The sequence below is a fragment of the Lissotriton vulgaris genome, chromosome 1_1 (genome assembly GCF_964263255.1).
Source record: "Lissotriton vulgaris chromosome 1_1, aLisVul1.2, whole genome shotgun sequence".
NCBI lineage: Eukaryota > Metazoa > Chordata > Amphibia > Caudata > Salamandridae > Lissotriton > Lissotriton vulgaris.
Window position 1 is genome coordinate 1,755,800,021 of NC_141685.1, and position 21,424 is coordinate 1,755,821,444.

General features: G+C 45.2%; 1 protein-coding gene across 1 annotated transcript in view; it reads right to left on the reverse strand.

Moving 5' to 3' along the window:
- RXYLT1 (ribitol xylosyltransferase 1) overlaps nt 1-21,424 on the reverse strand; it is a 140,400-nt gene that overhangs the window by 34,039 nt on the left and 84,937 nt on the right. Inside the window, exon 4 of the mRNA XM_086919058.1 lies at nt 6,110-6,424. Coding sequence (XP_086775184.1) covers nt 6,110-6,424 — 315 coding nt within the window. The remainder of the gene's footprint in view (nt 1-6,109; nt 6,425-21,424) is intronic.

The window sequence follows — 21,424 nt, forward strand, 5'->3', positions numbered from 1 at the left end:
CACTCTAATTGGATCACCAAGTTACTTCCTTGGCAATTGCCTTGCCAATAGTTGCTAGGTCATAGAATACATACACATGGACACAGTAACCATGCAGGAATAAGAGATACATTTGTTTTTAAATCATTCCTTCCTGCTGTTGACACTGCCATGAATCTACGCTCAACAGTACAGAGGTAAGGCTTTGGGCCTGGGGGACCCAATGTGAATGTAATTGTTCAATTACCTTCACATTGAGTGACAAGGACACCCTGACAAAACGGAATCCAAGGGTTTTCCTTGCTGCGTTCCACTCAAACACGGTCCAGGGGACAGAATCTGGAGCATGCTACGTTTTTCATGGGTGCCCTGCACTAAGGTAATCCACAAGATTACCAAGGGGTTCTGGGGTCTAGGACAGAAAAGAGGCTCACCAGTTTTGACCAGATGGGCCTCACTGTCAAACCACCACCATCCTTCCACAATGCCAGGACATGTAAAAATCAGGAAGCGCGTACAACCCCAATTCTTCCCTAGCTTTGGCTTGGAGTGGGTTCACTGGTAAGGATCGAATTGAAGACACTGCGATCTCATTTGCAGTATCCCTGTGTCTGACTCTCCTACTAGCAGCTGAAAGAGGAGGGTGGCACATTGTCAGAGGGAGGCTAGTACTTTGCTCCAAAATGGTTTAAATAGAAGCCTTCGATCAATGAACTGCCACTGCTTTCAGATGCCACCTGCTGCAGTCATTAAGGCGCATATCAGAAATGAAGGCTTCTTACATTTTCTATTCTTGAAAGGGAACTCCTTTTAGAATACTTCTCATGCTTTACCATGGCATACATTTTCGTACTCTGTCTGAAGTCCACTTTGTCTTCTCGGTTCCCAGACGCTTGGCAATAGTCTTCTACTGCATGGTGTACAGAACTCCTCTGATTGTGTGTTGGATGACTCGCGCTAGCGCCTTGATGCCCTTGGGCCAAGTTGCGCTTTATAAGACCTTATTCATTCATTCATTCATTCATTCATTCATTCATTCAGGACCAAGATAGAGTCCTCACTGCCAGATGGGGAGTGTTAATGAATGCATAGTGTAGCTGATGAAATGATGAAAATCTTACCTGCAAAAAACATTTTTCCTGCCTCTATGTCCAAAATCACTTCACGGGATGACGTTCTTATGAAGGGGAGCATTGATGACTTATCAGTTACCAGAGATGCATAGCCGATGAAGTATCAGAGGACTTAGTAATACTGTGTTGTGAGCCCTTTTGAATGTGTAATTGTGCCGCCTTTTTTTCTGAAATGGATTGCAGCCATGCACTTTGAGAAATAAAACAGGCCCAGTTTCAGTCTGAATAGAAGGTCTTTGTCCTGTTAAGTTCTAGCTCCCTACTGGACTGTCAACAACTTTTGGTGCATTGTTCCAATTTGAAATGTGAAATTATCTCAGAGACCTACTCTGCAAAGCCAATCCGCTTTCAATTGTTCATTTTTTTGTTTTACAAATTTACTAATCAAGCATACTAAGCTTTTCTGAAGAGGTTTTCCACACATGTTCAGTCTAGAAAATGGCTAACCCCTCCTGTTGGATGTTTTTCTGTAACAGGAAATTGACCTTATCGTCACTATTTCTTTGACACTCTGTCTACCCGACGTGTTGCATATAATGGTGTCCTCATCTTGCAAGTAAAACAGATGAGTTGCATGGTATTGACTTGGTTTGGATGTAGTGAATGTGAGTGGTTACCCCTGGTCAACAGCCAAGCGTCAGATCTTATGTCCTTCCAAGCTAAAAGGCACCCGGCCACCATAACCCCCACCTAGGCGCTAACTGGTGAGAATGTCAGAGAAATAACTGATTTTACTGCCACAGTTATACTTCAATAAAAATAGTAATAATTAAAAAAATAATAATAACAAACACCACTACTACTAATAATATCTCGGCCTATACTATTGATTTTGGCGTTGTTACTATGGGGCTTGAAACCACCTGTAATCGGATGTCTCCGCAGGTCAGAACCCTCTGACGCCATAAAGATTTTTATTTACGGTTCCATGGACTTTGAGCCATCCATCTTTGTCTTCACCCATATGATTTTGTCTTGTGCTTGGACTTGGACACCAAACAACGCATTAACAAAGGTCAGGTCAAAGATTTTCTGTTGAGACTTCGGTCTGAGTCCTGTTAAATGTAGCCAAAACCCCATTCCAATGAGCCACATCTCTACCAGCCAGTTTAGTCTGACTCGCCAAGGTTGTTGTAGGATTAGAAAATACTTGTCCTTTTGTTATATATCCAAGATTTGTGTTTCTGTTCCTAGGGCAAACACCGCAATATTGTTGAAATATTGACATTCTTCAAAGAGATTTGTCGTAGCTCCCTCCTAGGAAGTCTGTTTGACTTAAGCAGAGTGCTAGTGGTGTATAGGTTATTATCAAATAGTTATTATACATATGATTCTGTAATCCCTGTATAAACGCCTGTCTCTAATTTCATTATAATCGGCAACTTGTGACGCACCCATTCCCTAATTATAAAGAAAAGGCATCAGAACTATTATCAGTTACTACAGTCAAGTTATGACATCACAATGCCAGCTGCCAGAGCGGAGGTGAAAGGAAAGTTAGGTCACGGAGCAGCTGTTTAAAGCAACAAAAATTAAACCTTGCTTTTCCTTCTACTGCTCTATTTTTTAGCTAACAATGACAAGCAGAGAGAACATGTTTATTTTATGCACTCCTTAGATAGTTAGAGAAGAGCTAGAATCTTTATGCATGTTTCTACACAGTCTGAGCTACTGCAGCATTTTATTTTTAATTGACTTCTATTGAATTGTTTCTAATATCTGTTTGTAACTAATAGGTTTTTGATGTGTTTAATTTTGCTCCAGATGTTTTATTTTTATTCGTTCATGTTCGCAAACAGTGCATAGCTCTTTCGCATGAAAGAGCGAGCATAAGGTTTTAAGCAGTTTGTGGGAAGGTGAAGGTCTGACCATATGTGGGATAAAGTACCCCCACATAATAAGGATATTGAAAGTCACCTCAGAGTTCTATAACCTTAAAAAGAGATTCCACCTTTGGTCTTGTTCCTCTATATGGTTATGGAACCCTTCATGACTTGCACTATTCATGTAATATACTCTAGGTGGTACTTTATCCCTTATATCTTGCTGTCCTTCTTGAGTGGTCCTCATGAAGAGGAACCTCAGTGGTAGGCACATTTGGTTGCGGTAGACACTGCAACTTAATCTGATGGCATGAAGTCATTTGAAAGGCTGGGGTTTTCAGACCTGCTGTATTTTCTTTTCTGCAGCGTGGGACAGGGAAAATCTATATTTCAGGTTTCAGAAATCCAAGCATCAGTGAGGTTACTTTTAGAAGTGGCATGGTGAGCAAAAGAATGATGGATTTAACCCAGATCTCTTGAATGGGGGTGAATGTTTTGAACTGTTCTGCATTCCGTCCATCAATTGTGGGTCTTTTGATTTTACCTGACACTTTATTGTTGCAGATTATGTTTTCTGTATACTCTCAGACACACACAGAATGCTTTTTTTAACAATATGTGCTATGCTCACATTAGTGCAACTAAATGGCATAAATGGTAATACGCAGCAACGTTTTTTTTTTTGCAAACTTTTTTATTGTGTGCTTTAGAAGCGGACACATGTGCAATGTTAAATGCCAATGTGTCACGTAGTTAAACCCCTGATAAGTTACGCAAAGGCGACATGGCAATGGAAATTGCGCAAAAACCCGTAGGACTCCAAGCAAAGCAACCGCTATTAAAGTCATGCAAAGTAGCGCAACCTGGCTTTGTGTGGCATCCTATCGCCAAAGGAAAACATTGTGCTAACAAGGAGTTTGCCATGAGTTGGGATACAGACACATTGCGTCATTTTATCCACATGTAAATTATCTCCAAATTGTATTATATATTGCGAGTCAACGTGGTAAGGGCTAGCCATGTATCACATCAGGCATGTTCCCTGGGACTGGAGCTGTTTAAGTTTTTTTAACGGCCATGGGGCACTGCTAGCACGTTCTCCAGCTATCGGAGGTTAATTGCAGGCCGCACAGTGGGGTATGAGAAAGAAAGCAAGAAAGCAAGCAAGCAAGCAAGAAAGCAAGAAAGCAAGTAAGAAAGAAAGCAAGAAAGCAAGAAAGAAAGCAAGAAAGAAAGCAAGCAAGAAAGAGAAAGAAAGAAAGAAAGAGCAAAAACGGAAGAGAGAGGAGAGAGACATAAGCGCTGAATGGAAAGAGAGAGCTAGAGAGAAGCGAGGAAGAGAGCAGGACTCGTTTTAACTTTATTTTGCAATGTCTGCTTTTGATTGCCAATCCGCCCCTGGGGTCAACTCTGGCTGGTTGTATGTGTGACAGATATACCTGAGCATGTATTTCCTTTGCAGACATGCCAATTCACTTGCCGCCACTGTGTGGCACACAACTTCGGCTCCCTTCAAACGGTCACTCGGTGGGGAGCTGAAATCACACAGTGGCAGGGAAAAACGAGATGAATATCACAGTAAAAAGTGGATTTTCAGCTAATTTTCGGAGGCTGTAAGCAGCTGATGTCCATAAAAGGTTTAAAACACCCGAGGACTTCAGGGACAGCCTCAATGACCCTTTGTTTTTAGGACGGGGTGGGGGAAGTTTGTGAAGGGCAGAGTGCCTTTTAGTTAGCTATCGGCACCAGGTCTCGCCCACTCAAAGGCCCCATTTCCTCCTCACACAGTAAAAATATTTTGTAAGTGTAGGCTTTTGAGTAAATATATTGCACTCAAAAAATTACTTGTGTGCTCTGGTGCACTGCTAGGTCGGGTTTAGCATTATGCAAGTGCAGCGCAACTTGCATTTTCATCACCATGGACGTCAGTCGATGACACACTGCACTATTTTTCCCATTCGAGCAACACAATGCTGCAGATTATCATGGAGCATTAAGCGGCATGATTTTTAGTAAGAGTAAGACTGGTCCTAGGTGTGTGGCTGGTCTGTAGAGAAGCTGCGTTCTTTAAAAATGCCAGGCTTTTAACTACAGAAGCCTGTAATAGTCAACTTTACTTTTTTATTGTACAAGGCCCATCAGCATTGGCCTGGAGAAAGTCTGCTAGGGAGAGGAAAACAAGAAGTGAATTGAGACATCAAGAGGAAGATTTAAAGACACAGCGTTGTGAAGTGACAATGAATCTCTAATACAAATCCATCACAGTCTAATAGCAGAAATTTGCTTATATTGGTTTTTATCAGCTGTGTGTCACTCACTCGGATATCTCTCTAAAAAGATGAAATATATTACTTATTGTGCTGGTAAAGTCAAGTCACATTACACCGCCTGGAACAGCAAGTCTTTTACCTTCAGATAACTACATATAAAATAATGTACGGTTTAAATGAATAAGAAATGCAAGTGAAGTTAAACTGTGAGAAATGCACTATTGTCCATTGTGAAACCTCTACTAGTTAATGCACTGCAAAGGTCTATGTGTGTAACCAGAGAGCCACAGAAGGGAACCCTGGTTGGTGCAGTGGAGAATAGTTACTTTTTTATGGTTAGTGCTACGAGGTCCCAGTGTGTGACAGAAATCACTCTTGATATGCAAGTCATTATTTTAAACTTACATTGCGCACAGTGTCAGATCGGCTGCAACAACATGTGCAAAAATGTTTAAGCTAAAAAAAAATTATTCCATAATATAGATTATAATAATACATGGCTGGACATAATGCAGTGTTTTTTAGAACTGTCCTTTAAAACCACACAGCTGGTACCTCCCTTGAAACATCACTAAAAAAATAAATCTCTTATCATAAAGCTTCAGGGGGTCCATCAATTAAAGCCAATGGCTTCCACGCAGCCTTTACATTTGCAGCTTAACCAGTTGTGCACATTTACATTTCTTTCAGACAAGCAGGCGCCCTGGGGAGATGGCTTGTTTAGTGGTCTCCTCTTAGCTCTGTTTTAGCACTGACACTCCTGCCTTACACTTCAACTGAAGCTTTTCAATTGCCGGAATTAACCGTCTCGGGACGGTTTTCTGTTCACAAAAGTAGGGGAACTGTTTTAAAAAGTATGGGCACGTCATGCCCCTCAGTTCTCGCCACTGGTGTAAATACTTACGTAGCAACGCCCAGGGGCCACTGGAACACGTCCACGTCATTGACCCAGGCGCTGTCGTAAACGACGAAGAGCAGCTCCACAAAGCCCCCGTTGCGTCGCAGGTAGGGCCACATCCAGTCATTGTCGCACTGCTCGCTTCCCAGCAGCACCACGGCCACATGCTGGAGCCGGCGAGTTTGTATCAGAGTCTGTGCGTAACGCAACCACTGGGTGGCGAAAGAGATCTTCGCTTCCTCTCTTCCATTCAATACCAGCACCACATTCTCGGATTCAACAGGGAAGTAACCCGGGACCACGGCTGGGCCGGTGATGAAACTGGAAACAAGAAAGAAGGAAGCATTACGGAATCCGTTGCGTAAAGAAGTCAACGTGCACTTCGCTTCTTAACCACAGCGAAAGATGTATAGTTTGAATGCAATTCTAAAACCTTGTAGGGACGTAAGCAAAGCCACTATCACAAGAAGACCGCCTTCATTATTACACCCCCTTTTTTCCCTCCCGTCCCTGTTAAAAACTCTGCTGCAAACATAAGAAACTGGACAGAAACAGATAAGCTCTGGCAATGCCAGTAGGGTGACCAACTGGCATAGGTGGAAATTCAGGACGGTTAGTGTAAAAATTCAGGACAAAGGGACAAAATTCAGGACAAAAATTCAGGACAAAAGGTCAAAATTCAGGACAAAACATCAGGAAAAAAGGAATGTTTTACAGACACGTCAGATGTGGTCGCGCAATAGTATATAAGGAAGTAAATAGACAACCACCTAAGTACAAGTCAAAATAAGTTTATGTTCGGTTAAAACAATCGTGCACGTCACAGTTTTTCAGTATGGCCACAGCTTGCTACCTTAGACGATTCAAAATTTGCATCTCGCTCCAGCAGGTACATTAGTCACCAGACAGTGGTGAACCACACCTGAATATAAGTGAGGCCGCTTTTATTGTTGATTGAAAACAACTGGATATACAAGGAACTTTTTCAGTGCCAGCCCCCAGTAACAAAACCGCTCCCTGTGCCTTTGGGGCCTCCGAGGGAAACAACCGATGCCCGGTCAGGCCAGTCCGGCCTTGCTACCACCCTCCATTGGTGCCCCTCATCTTCACTTAGACCGTCTCTCATGTGTATTTAATTTCTTTTATAGTGCTACTCATCCCAAGTATGTAGGGCAGGGTGTCGGAGTACGTTACATCACACACACATTATATAGAGACAATGACTCATTAACGTGAAAGTCAATGTATAGGAAATGTTACTTAAGATAATGGGTGCTCCAAGGTTTAATCATTCTTTTATCTATCATTCAGTCTTTCACCATTCATTCTGTCCTTCCATCTGTGTGCCCATCTATATCCAAACATATTCAACCATTTGCAAACCTATCCACCATATATCCTTCCATCCATCATTTCACTCATCCATCCCTTCATCCACTCTTTCACTCATTCATCCATTATTCATCTACCCACCCTTTCACCCCATCCATCTGTACAGTCATCCATCCCCTCTTCCACCCATCCATCTATTCACTCACCCATCCAGCCATTTACCCTTTCACCCATCTATTCATCCATTCACTTACTCATCCATCCACACAGTCACTTATCTTTCCACCCATTCACCCTTTCAGTCATGCATCCTCCCGTTCTCTCTCCATCCCCCATTCACTTATCCATCCATCCATCCACCCACCCACCTACCTACTCATCCATTCATGAATCCATCAATCCTATTACTCATATATCCTTTCACTCATCCATCCATCCGTTCTCTCATCCATCCACCCTTTCACTTCTTCACTCATCTATCCATCCTTTTGACCATCTAGCCCTTTCACTCACACATCAATCCTTACATCCACCTTTTCAATCATCCATCCATCCATTCACCCTTTCACTTATCAATTCATCAATCCATCCATCCTTTCACTCATCCATCTACCCATTCACTTGCCCATCATCTACGCTTTCACCCATACATCCATCTATTTACCTTTTTGCTCATCCATACTTCCACTCATCCATCCATCCTTTATTTCATTATCTATCCATTCACCCTTTCAGTAATCCATCCAGACATTCCCACATTCCTTTACTTATTTACTCACCCATCGTTTCACATTTATTGTGAGCTGAGCCTTTGTCTGCAGAGGCCCATCAAGAACTTCACGCACGCTGTAGTTCCTAAAGCGAGGGGTGGGGTAAGGTTCATTATGCCCCTGCACATAAGCAATCTGAAAACGTAGAAGTCATGAGTCAAGCATGATGCACAGTGCCAGGATGTGAGGTGACTGTGACATGGTGTTGTTTCCAGGGCTTTAAGTGGTGTAAAAAATAATTGGGGGGTCTCTTCAAAGTGTATGTTCGATGTAATTAAGGGCATGGTTTAAAACACTTGGCAAAAAATCTCACGCTTAGCATAGTGTTCCGCCCAACTGATATTAAGTTGTTTCTGTAAATGCATCCAGATGTATAATACAGCAAGTATCATTACACCAATAAGAAGCCAGGACTATTGGCTTTGTCAATAGTTGTTAGTTGCTTAAAATAAAAAATAAACAGTAGCCATGGCTTCCTTGAATATAATATTGAAAATGTGTCAGTTCTAAAATGATGAGACAGTTAAAGAACTATAACCGTTCTTTTTAACTTGTTTTTTAGGCTTCTTTGAATAAACAGTTTTTTTCAAGTTGCAGCATGGGCGTTTTACCTTTTTTCTAACCGAATACCCTGCTGTACACTGAGGCAGGAGGAGGCCTCCACTGGCTTTAACACCCCAGACTGGCCCATTGTCATTCTGTATGTGGCAATCATGCCGTATACAGAATGTCAATGGGCGGGAGGGGCTGCTCTTGTGCTCATGGTGGAGCGCGAGGCGCCCCGTCAAGGGGGGTGAGGCCTTTCACAGGGGAGCAGTGCTGCTCCCTGTGATGGCCAAAATTACGGACAAAAGGCGTCCGTAAAAGGGATCCTCACGGACAACGGACGTGAGGCCCAAATTACGGACGGTCCGTGAAATTTACGGACGGTTGGTCACCCTAAATGCCAGCCGCCTGAGGATTAGCACTTTCGTATGTCTGGAGGGAGCACATGGCGTAAGGGGGGACAACAGGGCGTATGGGGGGATACCAGGGCGCAAGGTGCAAGCGAGGGGTGAGAGGAAATGCAGGCTGCGTGAGAGACAGCACTCTAAAAATGGCACGTGGGAAGCGCGTGGATCTTGGAGGAGCACATGGTGCGAGCTGATCTTATACATAAAAACAGGTTCAGAAGAGGCTGCTGTGGCGTTACCTTCAGCCACCCAGCCTCGCACCCCCACCTTCTTTGCATTTGAAATAGGTAGAGTTCCCCGGAGGAGAGGTTTCCCATCACAGACACACACCACATGGGTATCCAGCAGTGCCAGCGTCCCTTGCACACACAAAAGATGCCTCCTTCCTAAATACACAACGATTGCCACATAACCTAATGTTTTGGACATGTGTCCGAGTGCTTATTCAACCTATAATTATAACATTTGGGGTTATGTGATGTTTATTTGTAGAGCGCACGGTCACCTGGCGGGTAACCTCGCAATGAGCAGGTGTAGAGGAATAGCTTCAAAGGGGAGTCGTTCGAAGTGCCAGGTCTTCAGCTTCTTGTGGAATTCAAGATGTGAGGAGGAGGCTCCGATGTGTAGTGAGAGATCGTTCCATGCTTTAGAAGGCCCGACCTACGGTCCTGTTTCTGTGTCTGCATGGGCGGTGTGTGAGTGGGAGTCATTTCAGCAGGTGTCTGGATGGTTGATGGAAGGAAATGCGGCTGTTAGGGTAGGCTTGACCTGTGTCGTCTAGTGCTTTGAATGTGTGGTTGAGGAGTTTGAGCTGTGCACGTTTGTCTATCGGGAGGCAGTGGAGCTCCCACACATGTGGTGCGATGTTTGCTCTTCTTGGAAGGTTGACTAAGAGTGTGGCTGCCAAGTTCTGGATGGTTTGCAGCCTTCTGGTGAGATGTTTGCTGATTCCAGAGTAGAGTGAGTTTCCGTACTCCAGCCTGCTGGTGAAGAGGGACAGTCTTTCTGGTGTTACTTGGGAGCCATATGAAGATCTTCTTTGGCATCTTTAAGAGTGCTGTGACTACGTTGACCTGGTCAGACAGGCCCAGCTTGTTGTCAATGAAGATGATCCCTAGGGTCCTGGCATGTGACCAGGGGGTGAGGGAAGGTCTAGCTTGGCTGTTCGGTTTTCACAGGGAGAGTGATGTCTCATCAGGACTATACCTCCCAAACCCCAAAGTGCTGTTTGGATATCGATGAAACTGTATAGACGGAACACTACATACACCCCTGTTCTGGGATATTTGAAAGAAGAACATTTATCTCTATCATTTGGTGGAAGTCTTGCTCCATGAGCGGATTCATTATACCGCTATGAAAACAGAGACATTGGTTTGTCCGAAGAAGCCATCATACCTACCTAGCTTACTCTGTATCGGAGATTGGCTTTTCCTGAAGAAGGCATACTGATGCCGAAACGTATGTAGAAACCACCCGGGAACTACAGCCGCTTTTTGACACAGATATATTGTATCATGACAAGAACCTAGTCATCCAGATTAAAATTTGTAATAAGTATGAGATAGTTATTGGTATTACTGTGGCAAACATGCACTACAATGTATTCTATTTTGATCTATGAACTCTCCAATGTCCTATAATATTGTACATATCTTGCCAGATAGTGTGAATGGGCAGATAGAGGAATGTGGGATGTATGTGGTTGCATTATTGTTATTCTTATGACAATAATTATCTAAAATATCATTAATAAAAACAATTTTTGTATTTTTCTATCACCTAAGTGTATGTCTCTCCTCTATTGGTCTGCTTAAAAACATATTTATGAAGTTGCCCTAGGAACATTACAGTATGTCCAATGAAGAGGTGCTTTTCCCAAGGATCACTACTTCTGTTTGTCTGTGTTGAGTTAGAGAAAGCTGGACTTCATCAATGTGGCAATTTCCATCAATCAATCTATATTTCTACAGTGCAGCACAGTCAACCCCAAGCGATCTGGGCTCCGAGAGTACCGTGTCTCTGACGAAAAGCCAGGTCTTGAGTTTCTTTCTGAAGTCTGCCAAGGAGAAAGCTGTTTGGAGGGGGAGGGGGAGGAGCAGGTCATTCCAGGTGTTGGCCGCAATGAAGGAAAAGGAGCGTCCGCAGCTGTAATGGATGCGGGGTAGGTGTGTGATGGCAAGAGAGGTGGGGCGCAGGTGTCTTGTAGAAAGGTAGAAGTTCCGTCGATGGTTGATGTATGATGCTCCTTAGTCGTGGAGAGCTCTGTATGCATTTGTGAGGATCTTAAACTGAACTGGCATCTCTTCTGGATGGGGAGCCAGTGGAGGTTTCTGAGGTGATGTGGGTTCGTTTGGGGAGGTCCAGGACGAGTCTGGCTGTGGAATTTTGTATGGTCTGAAGTCTTTTGAGGAGCTTGTTGGAGATTCCGTCGTACAGGGCATTGCCATAGTCAAGGCGGCTGGTGATGAACTAACAGGGTTGCCAATGCACTCAAGAATACAGTGGAGCAATTGTTATGTAACATAAAACATTCAGTACAAAACCAAAGTGACAAAAGATTTTTAGAAACTCCAATAGAAGAGTAGTTCGTTGGAGTCCTTTAATAGGTCAAACAGCCAGCCGACACGTGTTTCATCGCCATTGCGAATCCTCAGGGCTGAAACAGACAGATGGGTAAGAATGGAGCATACATCCTGCAGGAGTGTAATTACATTCAGGCCGCTAAAAACGGTCTATACACATTTTGTATCGCTTCCACTAGTGTGGATAAACTTCATTACACCTTGTTACATCTAAGTGCAACCAGAAGACAATCGTGTCAAAAGTGCCTTTATGCCGTTTTCTTAAAGAAGTGCTAATAACCAGTGAATTTGTGAACACGTGTGGAGAGTTCTTGGGTATATTAATTGATAAGGAAACAACGTATTTTATAAGTTACTAATAAAAACAAGGGTGCCGTCATTAGTGCACGATTCTTACATACTGCATGCTTTGTGATATGTGATAAAGTCACATGAGTATATGACTCTACAATAAAACAGGCACATACCTGAATGGCTGTGTCAAGATCAAAAGGTCTGTATATTGAGACAAAATGATCAAACAGGGGGAGGAAAAGCTTGTCACTATTGTATCGTGTTATCCTGATTGATGGGCAATAAAGGTCAGAGTAAAGAAACTTGACAAATAAAAGGTGTATACGCTCACCGCACAGCTGGTGTTCATTCCGACCCAGCCGGGACCGTGACCGTCGATGTGGTGATGAAGGCATGCAGGATTGTCTTTCTGGTGTTGATGGGGATCCATCTGAGGAGTTGGTGGAGCATGTGGAGGGTGTGGAAGCAGGAGGAGGCTACTGTGTTGACTTGTTGTTTCATGGTTAGTTGGCTGTCAAGGATAATGCATAGGTAGCGTGCATTCATCTGTTGATGTAGGTGTTGGTCTGAGTTCTGCTGGCAATGAGCTGTGGTCCCATATGGAAATGTTTCTTCAGAAGACCCGTTTTGTAAGAGTCAAGTTTGAGGCAGCTGTCTCATATCCATTTTGCCACAGTGCTCATGGTGTTGCAGACGTAGGTTTTGGTGTTGGAAGGGTCCTCAGTGAGCAAGAGGATTCGTTGAGTGTCATAAGTCTAGGAGATTATGTTGAGTCAGTGGGATGTGACGACGTCTACGAGGGGGTAATGTATATGTTGAATAAGGTGGGGCTGAGGGATGATCCTTGGAGTATGCTGCAGATGGTATTCTTGGGTGCGGAGGTGAAGGGAGGTAGTTGGATGCACTGTGTGTGTCCTGGTGAGTTGCGAGCTGATCGGGTTGGCTCCGAGGTTGAAGAGATGGTGGGGGCAGGGAGTCGCAGGGCGCCCCGAAGTGGATGGACAACATGATGGCTGTGGTGGTCTGGTTGGTGAGCGGGGACCAGGTGGTTATTGTTCGGCTGGTGTTCGTTGGTTGGTCATGGTTGTAGAGGCTGGGACAGGGGGGTTGGGTGTCAAAGTTGATGTAGATGGCAGCAATCTTGCTTTGGAATTAATCGGAGAGGGTGTCGCAGAGTTCTTGGGAGGGGTGGATGGTGTTCTCTGTGGCTGTCAGTTTGGAGTATTCCTTGACAATTTAGAAACGTTCCTTCATGTTGCTGGCTGTGGCATAGATGCAGGTGGTGTTGGCTGCTCTTTTGGTTTCTTTGATGTGCAGGTGGTAGTTGTATAGGGGTGCTTTGTGGGCGGCTCTGCTCCACGGGTCCTTGGTGGCACGCTAACACTTATCGAGTCAGTAGCAGTTACACTTGGTGGATATAAGTTCTGGGGTGTACCAGTAGGCTTGTTTCGAAGTTCTGCTGTTTCAAGTGGGGCCACTCTGTTGGAGCATTTGTTGATCAGAGAGGTCTGGACTGTCCGGTCGAGGTACACTGTATTTTCTGGTTTTGTGGTTCTGAGGGACTGTATCAATGGATCCTCGGTTACCTTGCCCCAGCTGCAGTGGGTGGTGCGGTAGTGCTTGGCAGTTGGGTGTTGGACGTCAGAGATAGTAAAGTGAACACTGGCATGGTCGGTTCAGGCGAGTTGAGTGACATGGGTGAATTTGATTCTGTTGCTAACAGTAAAGATGGCATGGAGTCTGTGTGTCCACTTTAAGTGTGGGTTCGGTGCCCATTTGGGGGAGGCCTTTGTTGCCGAGGTTCCCTAGGAGGATGATGGAGTTGGTGTTGTTGGGTCGTCGACCTGGAAATTGAGGTCTTCAAGTAGGGTGTTGAGGGTCGATGGCAAGGGGGGCGATGGCGTCACAGAAGAGTGCTCAGGGTCTCGTAGACGAGGTTGCCTCTTATTGTGGTCTTAGTGTTTGTTTGATGTAGGAAGCTGAGGTGTTCCATAAGAGGCGCTGGGTTGTCGCTGGTGATTGTGGCATTCAGATTTAAAAAAAAAAAATCTTTTTAAAGAGGATTGTGATGCCCCCGCCGTGCTTGTTGGAACTACCTCAGTGTATTATCTTGTTGCCGTCAGGAGTGGCGGTGGTAATGTCGGGTTTGGAGGAGGGTTTGAGCCACGTTTCGGTGATGAAGGCAATGTCCGGGGAGGGGGTGGTGATGACGTCCCAGATTTCCGTGGAAAGTTTGCAGAGGCAGAATGCGTTGAGCAGGATGCAGTGAAGCGGTGCCAGGTTGTTTGTGGTCTTCTGAGTAGCCGCGGTGTGGAGTCCAGAGTGGGCAGGGGTCTTGTGTGGTAAGTGAAGCAGCAGTGGTTGCAGGTGAAGCAGCTGCTGTCCCGTGTCCATGGTCTAGGGTTAGGAGCGTGTCTACGCTGTTGCGGGGGATGGTGAGAGGACCAGGGCGCTGGGCACGAGACAGATGGGCTTGCCTTTGGCGCACCATAAGCAGTCCTGGGAGGTGCGAGGAGCTGTGAGGTTAGTGGCAACAGTATTGGGGGGTAAGAATGGTGGGAGCAGGCAGGAAACAAAGCAGGCAATGGCCTGATTAGAACCCAATCAAAAAGAGCCTAAGGCAGACCCTTAACCCAAATAAAGTAAAATTAGGAGGCTAAATAGGTAACCCAAATCAAATAAATTAACTAGCAGGCTAAGTGAGAACAACCGAGAAATACTCAGCCCAGCGACCTTCAACCACTGTCTCGAAATGGGGGCAGTGGGGACTTAGAAAGCAGCTTACAGGAGCAGTATGGTTGCACATGAACAAAGTGATCAGGAGCTACTCCTGCATGCATCCTTCATATAGTGAACTTGTTCCCTGGGCTGGGGGGTTTTGTCGGAGTAGCACAACCATATCTGTAACAGATTTGGGGTGCAAACATCAATACCACCTGTGGGGAAAAACCTGCTGGAAACTGCACTGCAAAAATAGCTTGTATTAACTTTTTCATTTCCACATATTTCATAGTATACTTCTAGAATTTGGAAGTGCTGTGTTTAACAGATTTTACTGTTGAATAATTAATGGTACTAAATGTAGTGAACTCTGAAAGATGGAAGCTTAATGGGTAAACTAAGTAACAATTTCTTAACAATGTGTACAGGGCACCGGTACAGCGCACTGGAGGCTGTCGATTGACTCATGGAATCTCCAGGATTGTCTTGCCCTCCTATATTTCCAACTGAGGCTGCAGAAAACCAAACCAGCAGTCCACAGAGGTCAAATGTAGACTGTGGCAACCCACTCCCAATGCTCACCCTTTTGGTAACCGGGGATGACAACCACAAGGCCCAGGGCACCGATCGTACCTTATGTGAGAGAATAACTGAGGTGGACTATTTTACACCGCTGGATATTGGTAATGCTGGGCTTGAGGAGCTTATAGTTTCCACCAGCCCCAACATCCCGATCCCCAACGATGATCATGGGACTGAACCGGTCACACTATACATCAATGGTAAGAGTAGAGATTTGAGCGTTGTTTCTTGGAATGTCGCAGGTCTTGGGAACAAAATAGCTCTCCCCGATTGGAACGAACTAACAGGAAGGTATGACCTGTGCATCTTCCAAGAAACATGGTGCCTGGAACCAGTGTACAAGCCTGGCTATTCCACTTTCCATGTCCCAGCAACTTCCTCTAGAAGGGGTCGCCCGTCTGGTGTCTTGCTTGTTTGGGTCAAAATTTCACTAAATTGTAAGATCTCCTACTCCAATAACATCTCCCATGACATGATGAGGCTAACGATTCGGGTTCCCCAAGCCCCAGTGACCCTGGAAGTTTTTAACATCTATGCTAGAGGTATACCAGGGGGTGGTAAATCTCCAACCATAGCTCTACTTGCAGATTCACTCTGTAACTGCTCCCCAGATACTCTGCCGTTAATTGCTGGCGACTTCAACTGCACATTTGAGCCGTTGGCTGCCGACGGCGCGGTAGGTCTACTGGAGGAAGATGCGAGATGGGGAATCCCGCAATTGACGACGGTGCCGATTAAAAAGTGGACACCTGTCATTATCCAAATGAATGCCATGGTGTTGGAACATGCTCTGGTAGCAGTGAATGGGCGCACGCTGTCTGACTTCTCCGGTGCGTGTACCTATAATAGGGTTAGTTGCCCCAGTAGAATAGACTACATTCTGGTAGATAAGAGACTGTGGAGATATGTGTCAGATATGGCAGTTATTCCATATATCCATAGCGACCATAACCCTCTATCCCTTAGCCTGTGCAACCTGATAACTGTGGGGAACTCCCTGTCTAGCAATAGATTAACAATGGCGACTAGAGAAATAGTACCCTCGAATTGCAAAAGGTTCATCAAATGGCATAAATTTGCCATCAATGAGCAAAAGACAAACACCTTGGGGAAAATTGTAAGAGATCAGATGGAGAAGCTTTCTACACTCTGTTCTGATGATCCCGGCTCAGTCCAGGCTAGCATGGTCTACGAGGAGACAATAGACAGGATGGCCGCTCTCTTCCTTGATGGACGTGGGGCAAGCCAGCTGAAGCGTAGGAAGCCCACAGCCAGGTGGTATAACCATGAATGTAGAGGGGCTAAGTCCAAATTGATTTGCGCCATCAAAACCCGAGATCCAACTGAGGTTCGCCTAGCCTGAGCCGTGTACAGGCGTGCACTACTAGTGGCAAAGAGGGCTTGGGATGACTCCCACTGGGAAGAGCTAAAACTGGCCAGTCAGAATAGGAACGGGGAACGATTCTGGGCTCTAGTAAGAAAAAAAAATGATGATGGAATAGATCTATTGCCTAACCATATCACGGACAGAGAATGGTTCGATCACTTTAGGAAACTGTACACAGGGGTAGGGGTCCCCGGGAACATCGAAGCGACAGCAGAATCAATACTACCCCAACTTAATGCACCCCCACCTATTGATCCTATAGGGCAGAGGGAGGTAGAGTCTGCAATCAGTAAAATTGTCCAAGGCAAGGCACCGGGCCAGGATGGCATCCCCGCCGATCTGTTCCGTGACAGCCCCAAGCAATGGGCCAAATTCTTCTCCATTCTGACTAATGCCCTCCTCCTTGGGTCTCCAGTCCCAAACTCATGGAGGGGAGCAGAAGTGATCCCTATTTATAAGAAGGGGCCAAGGGGTGACCCTGCCAACTATCGTCCGATCAGCTTGATTGATGCTGGTCAGGAGGTGGTTGGCAGAGTCCTTCTTGAAAGAATCCTCTCCTGGGCAGAGGAGAACAATATTATCTCCCCCTTCCAGGCGGGTTTCAGGGCCTGTACAAGCACCGTAGATCAGGCTTTCAGGCGGTTACTACTTCATTGGAAGACAGTCTCGATTAGCAAGGGTGGATTGTACTTGGCCTTCATCGATCTGAAGACCGCGTTCGACCTGGTCCCCCGAGGGCGCCTGTGGGCGGTTCTACATGAGATGGGGTTCCCTCTGCCCATTCTGCACCTGTTGGCCCGCATGCATGATGGAACCTACGCACGCATTCGGTGGGGCACGAAGGAGCAGATAACAGAAAAAATCCTGGTGAACAGAGGTGTCCGCCAAGGATGTGTTCTGGCACCGACCCTCTTTTCCTTATTTGTTAATGGGGTGGTTTCTTTTTTATCTGACATTGATGCTGATGCCCCTAGTTTGGCCAGTGTGAAAGTCCCTGCCATGCTCTTTGCCGACGATACGTTACTAGTCTCTAAAACGCCCATGGGGTTTCAAAAATTGCTGGATCGGTTTTGTGTTTTCTGTAATTTAAGGGGCTTGGCTATTAATACTTCTAAAACCAAGCTCCTCTATTTTAATCCCAGTAGAAAAGCTAATTGTACGCTCACTCTTAACGAAGAGCCACTAGAGCGGGTCAAAATGTTCGACTATCTTGGGATTAGGATATCCGACCAACTCAAGTGGAACCCCCACATTGAAAAAATGTCTTTAAACCATAAATGGGTTGTGGGCGCCATAAGCAGGGAGCACAGATCCTCAGTATCAAGACCCATAGCTCCTGCTTTAGAGATCGATTCTGCAAAAGCAGTAGGCAGTGCACTGTACGGGGCAGAGCTCTGGGGTTTTAATAATGTTCACCCCCTCGTTATGGCAGAATTTTTTTTTACAAGGAGCTATTGTCCATCCCCAGGAGTATCCCTAGCAAGCCCGTTCAATAAGACATTGGACGCAGATCTATTAAAGATCTTATAATTCTGCGTCCGCTTCTTTATTGGGCTCGCCTGTGGCGCACACCAGAGTTAGAGAGCTACGCAGACGGCCTTAAAGAAGTCATGAGCTTGCAGGGGTCACACAAAATAGTCTGGCTCTCTAAAATGAAGGAACTTCTGACGGCCATTGGCCTATGGGTGGTGTGGGAGTCCGGTGCTTCATTATCCAAATTGGAAGTCAAGCGGGCTTACTGGCGGTGGGTCGACGCCCAAGAATCTAGAGCGGATAACTTGGGCAGACTCACTGACTAGTTTCGACTGCATAAGACCATACCCCTGCTTGAACCCTACATGGACTTTATTGGAAAACCTGAAGATAGGGCTTTATATGTTCAGTTTAGAATGGGAACCCTACTAGTCCGTGAACGCACCTCTAAATGGAAACCCCCTATCAGACGCTTTCCACCTGCCCGCACTGCAGCATTAAACTGGAAACTATCCCACATGTTTTTTTTGTCTGCAGTGCCTACAATAAGCCTAGATCCAAATGGCTAAAACCGGTCTGTCGCCTACTTGAGACCAGAGGCTATGCCCCAGCACTAAGAATCTTACAATCTAACCCTAATACAGTACTGGCGTGTGGGGTAGCCAAATTTCTTAGCTGGGCGTGGGTGATCAGATTTAAAGCTATGTGATGAACCCTTTTTTAGGCAATTCCTTGTTTTTCTTTTTTCATTTAACTCAAAGCTGTAAATGGTTTAATACTGTTTTAACTCATCTTTTTAACTATTTATCAAGTGTTTTTATTAACAACATGAATTGTATTTTTATTGTTATGTGCTTTTAAGATATTTCTATATCGAAATAAAGCTTTGTACTACTACTACTACAAGGCACCATCCAGTGGCTAGATCTGGAGACATCAAAGCTTACAAAAAGCTGGAAGCTGCATTAACATTTACAGCGCTACATTCTGGAGGATATAACATAAAATGCAAGCAAATATCTAAACTACCCTTCTGTAACGATATAACCACTTTTAAATAAACAATCTTACTCTTCAATGAAAAACCACTATGTAAACTTCTGAATAAGTTTTGGTGATGCTCGAGTGTACTGTACATCATTTGCAGTCTTCTCCCCCTCACCTCCCCTTTGACTTTCTGACAGAAAGAGTGAGAGAGTGGGATATATCTCTTGCTTTTTCTCCCACCCACTCCAGCCAAATCATTTCCATCTCTTGTTTGACACAATCCTACAGTTGTGTATAAAATAAAAACATGGTAAACAATTGTTAATTTTTAATCACAATGAGAAGGATACAAACAAATAGGTAAGCAAGTTTGTAAAAGATGTCTTACAATTCAGGAGGTGGAGAAAATTGCAAGCAAAATAGGTAACCAGAGAAAAGAGGCACAGCTGCCAGCTTCAAAACAAGAGAATACGAATGTGAGGGGTGGGGGGAGCCTATATAACCCTTTAGATCCTAGGCTACACCAAATGCAGTATGAACAAAAAGAAAGGGCACTTAAAGGAAGGTTTAAAACAAGTCACACAGCTCAGACTGCTTATGCGAGCCACTTGATAGCAATGTATACGCTTGCAAGGGTACAAGGCATATAGCTGAAATTGAGAGTCAAGGAGTGAGAGGACATAACAGATGATCCAGGCTCGCAGAGTGATATATGGATACATCTCAGTTCTCGGCTGCCAGTGTAAGATAGTGAGGACCACTTCTGTTCATTGGATCCAGCTGTTGAAGTGCATGAAACAAACATAGGCAAAAGGTAATAGGTCTGGCATTGGTTGTCAACCTTTTGACTTTGCAATGGTTATTTTGTCATGTTTTTTTAAAAACTTTATTGTTGGGGGAGCAGGTGGGCCCTTGCCAATATATAGAAACATTGGCAAGAAGCACAAATAGATTTTTTGCCTCATAAACTACACATTGCCATAGTAGTTTCAGGCAGTGAAGGACATTACATTGTGTGAATGTGGTAATAGTGAAGGAGCAGAATGCTCTCAATTACAGTAAAGTTAGCCAACAGCTGAAATTAACCCCTTGTGTGCAGGTGACTAGCTCAGCTCAATTAATCAAAAAGAGACTAGCTAAGAGTGGGGTTGGTATGATATTTATATTATAAGCGCAACAGGATACGCACTATCCTCCATGGGACAATCCTGGCCCAATATCTCAGAACTAATTCGGCTCCAAGGGGGCTTTTAGTATCCAACGCACCCAGGATCTTCCTTGATGACCCCACCTTCAGGAAGGACTGGGCCCAGATCGCTTGGCACTGCACCAGGGACTGGATGATACTCATCCTTTAGACAGCCAAACGCCTGTCAGACACATTAATGATTGAAATCGAAGAAACAGAGAGGCACTTCAAAGCCACTATTACGTCATACAAGAACAAGCATTTGCAATGCAATGGTCTCGGCATCATTAAAGGTAGAGCTATTGGCATTGCTCATGACATTTCTTTTTTTTTCTTTAAATCAAAAATAAATGGCCATTGTCATTAACATTGCCAATACACAGCACTCTGCACTCAACAGCACACAATGCTCTGCACACTTGCTCTGCACTCACTGCTCTGCACACTCACCACTCTGCACTCACTGCTCTGCACACTCACTCTGCACACTCGCCACTCTGCACACTCTCCACTCTGCACACTCGCCACTCTGCACACTCTCCACTCTGCACTCTGCACACTCGCCACTCTGCACACTCGCCACTCTGCACACTCGCCACTCTGCGCACTCGCCACTCTGCACTCGCCACTCTGCACTCGCCACTCTGCACTCGCCACTCTGCACTCGCCACTCTGCACTCGCCACTCTGCACTCGCCACTCTGCACTCGCCACTCTGCACTCGCCACTCTGCACTCACCACTCTGCACTCACCACTCTGCACTCACCACTCTGCACTCACCACTCTGCACTCACCACTCTGCACTCACCACTCTGCACTCACCACTCTGCACTCACCACTCTGCACTCACCACTCGCCACTCGCCACTCTGCACTCGCCACTCTGCACTCGCCACTCGCCACTCTGCACTCGCCACTCTGCACTCACCACTCACCACTCACCACTCTGCACTCACCACTCTGCACTCACCACTCTGCACTCACCACTCTGCACTCGCCACTCTGCACTCGCCACTCTGCACTCGCCACTCTGCACTCGCCACTCTGCA